Raw genomic sequence first — 6,369 nt, forward strand, 5'->3', positions numbered from 1 at the left:
CATATTTGGATACCTTGGGAAATTAAACTGTTTCGTCCTCTTTAAATTGTCTTCCCAAGTAGTTAAGCTATGTGAACTCGAAATGATAAGATATAGTTCGGCTGCCACCGACAGATGGTTCCACCGGCCGGTTACCACTAGCAAGTCAGTTGTCGTCAGCGGTGAAACTGTTATTGGTCAGCTACCAGCAGTCGGTAAGGTAGAAATCTAGAGTAGGTTCAGTCGGTTAGGTAGGGATTTTATATGGATCCCTGTCTTGGTCGATCATATGAGTTACCTTACTAACCTAGACCCTTAACGTGTCAAACATTTTCAGTATAAACATTTGTTATGAACTTTCGGTAGAACTTTCGAGAAATTCGTAGGCAGGTCAAACTTCCGATGCAAACTTTCTATAAGCATAGATATTGGATGCGATCTCTAACGGCTTTGCAGGAAATATCAAGCGATATGATTAATTTTTACCTAAAATTTCTTTGCGGATTTAAAATTTGAAGATTTTTCATACATTATAGTTTCTAGAATGTCGGTAGTATATTTTTAAGTTCTAGAGGAATTGATGTAATTAATCATAATTATCGCTCACTCTAATATCTAGCGCTTAAATAAAGGATTGCACGCGACATTTTTATTTACCCAACTGCGTTTTTAGGACTCTGGTGCTAAAAAGAATGATAGCGAGCAATAGTTTGGATTGCGAAACCAACCTGACGATGTCTGAAAATAGGGTGATTTACTATAGTGTTTCGTAGGATACAATAAACTCTAAATTGTATGTTAACGAACGTCGAATAGCGGGAAATGGTATCACTAAACTCGCAGAGTATGCGCAGAAAGTCCTTACGGGACTTTAGTATTCAGCGGCGTACCTAGGATTAGGGGTGGGGGGGCTTTGATTTTTTTTCGAAGGGGGCTTTGATTTTTTTTTGGAGGGGGCTTCGGGTTTTCGTATAGGAAAAGAGTGGGGGAAAAGGGAATTGAATAATGAAGATACTTAATTTCTGGGGGGGGGCTAGATCCCCCAAACCTCCCTGGCTACGCCACTGTTAGTTTTTACCGTAAGCTACGAAATTCAGAGCAAAATCTTTCTTTTATACAATGCTGGCAGGAACGATATTCATTTTTTACGCTTGTAATTTTTGCTTATTCTTATTATTGAAAAATTTCTTTCAGTACAAAAAATTTTCAAATGAAGATAATTATTGTACATATTTATATTCAAAAAGATTATGGGGCCCTTTGAAGTAGCAGAAATAGAGTTTTTTCTTCTTGGTGGTTTTTCCCATCATTTCAAACGTATCTTTCTGAAGTACATCCTCAAAAGCTTTCATGATTCTGCCAGGTCGAAATAATAAAAATTGGTTTCCCAGCTTAGCCGCAATCTAATTGCTATCGTACTTGGTTTTCACTTTGCGATACTTAGAAAAGGGTATACTTGTTCTTTACAGTAAGGTCAGATAGCGTTTTCTTAGGAATGACTCCATACATACGGCCAACTTCATTGATCATCTTTAGATTATTTTTCTCCAAAGACATTTCTCTTTTTTCACCAGAACCTTTACCAGCTGACTAACCTTGGACGTTTTTCACGATAGACTGAAGATTCTAAACGAAAAAGGGGTGGGGATGAGGGCGCCCCAACCTTCGCCCCCTTTCGTGAGATCCAATGCACGGGAGTGGGCGGCTGGCGCCAGTCGCGCACTCGCAATTAATTATCTCCCCGAAAGGTGATCGGACTGGAAGAAGTTGTTGTGCGTTACCCGTTTGGGCATTGTTACACAATCTGAAAGAAATTTGACATGGCTTGAATTAAGAGTGACGTTTATTATATGTAGGGAAAAAGCCCACAAGCGGGAAAAACCATAAAATCTGATAATTTATTTCAAGAGAGAAAAGTAAAGAAGAAGAGTGGGAAGAGGTACAGGGGTCAAAGACTGAAATTCGTTATTAGACTCATTTCATGAGGAAGTCTTTTGGCATCGCGTGCTTGCAAAGCGGGTCAAAATCATATTTACCGAGAGAGAAGATTTGTTCATAAGGGGATAATGATTGAGCTTGGAACAGAACCGTGTTCCAGAAACCGTTTTTACCTGTCGGTCACCGACCACAGTGAAAAGCTAGCCATCTGTTGAAAGTTCTAGGGGAATAAAAAAAATTGGTAATGTCTTTGGAGAAAAAGAATCTCAACATGATCAACCTAGTTGGCTGTATGGATGGCGACGTGCCTACGAAACCGCTGTATGATCTTACCCTAAAGAAGTAGTACACCGTTTCCAAATATCGCAAGGTTCGAACCAAACACGGTATCAGAGTTCTGGCTGAGCTGAAAAACCAGATTTTAGGATTTTTAACTGGCAGGATCATAAAAGTTTTCGAGAAGGCATTTCAGGAAGGTACATCTAAGAAGATGGAGGAGGCAGTCAACAATAAAAAGGTTTTTTTTATACTTCGGAGGCCTGCATGAGATCAGAATATTTTGGCATAAATGTATGTTATTATACACTCAAACTAAGAGAATACGTTTTTCACCGTTTAACTAAAAACATTTTTGTTCAGGAATGGTGAGCTGTTGAAGATAACCTTACAATTTCATAAAAACGGTCAAAATATTCCTCAAATTGATGTACTTTTTTACCAAGTATACATATCGTAGAATTAATTTAAAAATTTGGTTTGTTGTTTCCTTTTTTTTTTAAATATATTAATTGATGTGGTGCCATATATTAAAAAAGTGATAGAGGCGCTTTTAAAGGGAATTAATATTTAAACAACTTTTTTCCTTGATATTTACTCCTTTTTCGGCAGCATAAGAAGACGAAGTACCAATACAAATTTAAATACTAAGTTTACGAGAGGCGGTAATGTATCTGGATGGAGATAATCATGATTGAGTAAATACGTGTATAAATTAATGTGGTGCCATATATCAAAAAAGTGAAATAGGCATTTCGAAAGAAAATTCCTTTCTTAACAACTTTTTTTCTTGACATTCACTTCTTTCTTCGGTAGTTTTTGAAAAAATTCACAATTTTTATTTCTTTCGAAAAATATTTTTTTTTAATCGAAAGGAATTTTTTACTAATAGCCAAACTTATAGAATCTGTATTCCACATTATCTACAATCCACCTCCAAAAATAAAAAATTTTAAAGGTGGCCTTTTCGAGAAAATCCATTTTTTACATTTTTAGCAAAACCGTCGCCATTTTCTCAAATTTGAAAATTTTGATATTTTTCTCACATCGTTCGATACAGCTCAAAATTTATCATCACAGGAAAGAAAAACCAACAGAATATGTACATTTAGTAAAATATACTGCATAATTAAAAAAATATGTTAACAGTTTTTATGCAATTGTAAGGATATCTTTAATAGCTCACCATTCCGGAACAACATTATTTTAACCAAATGGTTAAACACGTGTTCCTTTATTTTGAGTGTAGAATAACATACTCTCATGCCAAAATATTCTGACAAACCTATGAAGACCTCATGGCATAATTTTAGATGAAATTCTTCTATAATTTTTTTGAATATAAATATTTACAATAATTAGCTTGTTTTGCAACTTTTATGTGCTTCTAGAAGTTTTTAAATGGCAAGAATGAAGAAATATTTCAAAGGGAAAAACTATGTACATAATTTGAATACATGTGCTCCATTTCATTTGAGGTACTTTAAGGTTACTTAGATTCAGTTTGTGGATGAGTGAGCAGTAGGACCTGCCGCAACGGGACTCGTCGTATCGAAATCCTCGAAGGGATGTAGTCCCCACTCGTAAACTTTTCCACTGACCGTGATAGGTAGGCGCACGTGCGTAAAAACGCAGCAGACTCCACGCGATGGAAGTCAGTGCTGTATGCATGAAAATTGACCGGCTTGTAACGACGGCTGAAATGTTAGGGCCTTGTACATTTTAAGATACGTCACTACCAGGAGGTGTAGCTAGATTTGTTTCTGATACCAGCCTGATCGAAAGTAGAGATCCGGCCTATCCCGATCCGACGAGTCCTACTGTATTCAAATTTCGCGCGCTTTTCCCTTTGGGTCTGAATGCATGTGAGCCGAAATTCAATGTCCTTCGGCAAAAGAATTTCGTTCCTTTCAGTGTTGAATATATCACACATCGTTTGATTGGTTTTGAAATGCAAAGAATTGCTCTCTTTCGTTCTCTTCAGCGCTAGACTTGTACGAAAGCTGCTGATGATTAACTGCATCAATTCGTCTAGAAGTAGAAAACATCGGGATAACACGTCATACTTCAGAGCTTCTAGAAACTTTAATGTCAGAGTCAGAGTCAAAGTCGAAATCAGAGTCATAATCAAAATCCATGCTTCTTGAACGCTTAAGCCGGAAGTTTGACTCACGTTATCGACCATGGAATGGATCCGTGTCAGAGATAAACGCTATCGACTCAGGATAATGCAGATCTCTACATTAACGACTGATAGTTAGCGCAAGTCCCTACTTTCTCGATTAATGGTAAACATATTTCCACCTTTCCGTGATGTTAATCCCGATTTTTACCTATCGACTAGTGATAATGTGGAGATCTACCTTAGCGTCTCGGTGGCAGACGGAACTCCGTCTTAGTATTCCTGAATTCGCATAGCTTAAATACTTGTACACAACTTTCAAATATAAAACGTGGAGTTTTAAATAATGCGAAGGTAAATCTTTTAAATATTTCACCTTTGACACGCTCCAAAGTATCGACCATTCTTTTCTCCTCAGATGGAAAATTAGCCTCTGAGCTTAGTTCCAGAATACCGAGATAGCTTGCCAGTGATTGAACAATATCTCCCGCAAAAGTAGGATCTTTGGTTAACAAAGTTAGTTTTCCAGATGCGTTTACACACAAAAAGTGTATTTTATTGTCTCTCAATCCTCGTAGACACAGATCTAATCTTCCAGCATTTTTTCCTTTCATAGCGATTTCTAGCTCCTCCGAAATAGCCAGACATTGATTTAACCATAGTGCAATTCGTTGGGGCCTGTCCCCTGTCTTTTTAAACACATGTGAATATTATCGAAACTATTGTTAAATAATTTTTTACTTTTTAATAAGACAAACATTTTTTTAAAGATAATATTTTGAATATTGTAATGCTCGTAGGGATACTGATTTTTTAATTTATGAAATTCTCTAGAACAGAAAGTTTCAAACTGCGGGAAATTTTTGATTATTTTTTGTTATAATGCTCAGAATACTTAAAGAGATTAAATTAAATTAAAAATGCAATTATTATATTTACTTCAATGTTAACCCCGTAATCTTTTAAATCTTCAACTTTCACATCAGCTGAATTTATTATCTCGTACATGCAGAAAGGTGGTAACTGACGCATGAGCTCATAAACCTGAAAGAAATTAATTATACTTCAACGTAATAAATTTTATAACTAATTGAGCCTATTAAGATATTTTTTGGATAAAATTACAATTAGAAGTTAAAAGTTATTAGTATTTCTGAATGATAATTTACTTGCAGCAAATGCGATCCTGGGGCTCCTACGCAAGTTTTTACATGAATATCAATAGGACCATTTTTCGGAGGTCTAAGTTCAATTTCTAATTCACCAGCAGGTCTTCTGGGATGCGCCACAAAGGTCTCACCATCAAAGATTCCTTCTGCGAAAACAATGGCGCAAAATATCTGAAAATATAGATATAGAATAACAGTATAAATTTAAATACACCTCGATTGCAATTAAGGCTGAAGCTACATTGCGGCAAATCATACATGGAAATGTTCACAACTTATCAGCAACATTTTAAAGCATGCAATGTTGCTGTCATGAAAGATTCGAGAATAGTTGTTTCAGAAAGGTTAATATAAAGAGACGACAAGGTTGCCACAAGGCTTCCAATAGACCAGGGCTCACCAAAAGGCAGCCATTGGCTGCATTGGCTGCCAGTGGCAGTCAAAAGACTAGGTCAAACTGGCCCTAACAAATCTTGTCATTCGACTGGTTTCTAGCCCTTCACGGTCATTATACCTCCCACCGCGTCGGGCTTAAAAGACATTATCCTTTCCAAAAATGAAATACAATTAGAAAAAAATATATCAGCGTTTGACTTAATAATATAAAAATAAATATAAACTTCTTACTGAATAATATTTATATATTTCACACAATTGATATATTACATAATGATAAAATGTTTAGATGATATTGTTCAAATTTCTTTAATAAATATTTATTTAAATAAGCTATAGCTATAATATGACTATGTTATCTGTTAATACTAAATGATTAATAGGTACTTTCAAAATTAATAAGAAAAATTAATATAATGCTTGAAAGGTGGAAGAATTAAGCAATTACTATATATTATTGCAAGTTTTATAATAATTACCGAAAATAAA

General features: G+C 35.6%; 1 protein-coding gene across 2 annotated transcripts in view; it reads right to left on the reverse strand.

Moving 5' to 3' along the window:
- LOC117172855 (Bardet-Biedl syndrome 2 protein homolog) overlaps positions 1 to 6,369 on the reverse strand; it is a 1,136,351-nt gene that overhangs the window by 496,123 nt on the left and 633,859 nt on the right. For both annotated transcript variants that reach the window (XM_033361113.1, XM_033361114.1), the window contains 3 exons: positions 5,485 to 5,655; positions 5,255 to 5,359; positions 4,692 to 5,004 (listed from right to left, as the gene is read on the reverse strand). In XM_033361113.1, coding sequence (XP_033217004.1) covers positions 4,692 to 5,004; positions 5,255 to 5,359; positions 5,485 to 5,655 — 589 coding nt within the window. The remainder of the gene's footprint in view (positions 1 to 4,691; positions 5,005 to 5,254; positions 5,360 to 5,484; positions 5,656 to 6,369) is intronic.

Source organism: Belonocnema kinseyi, chromosome 5, assembly GCF_010883055.1.
Source record: "Belonocnema kinseyi isolate 2016_QV_RU_SX_M_011 chromosome 5, B_treatae_v1, whole genome shotgun sequence".
Lineage (NCBI taxonomy): Eukaryota > Metazoa > Arthropoda > Insecta > Hymenoptera > Cynipidae > Belonocnema > Belonocnema kinseyi.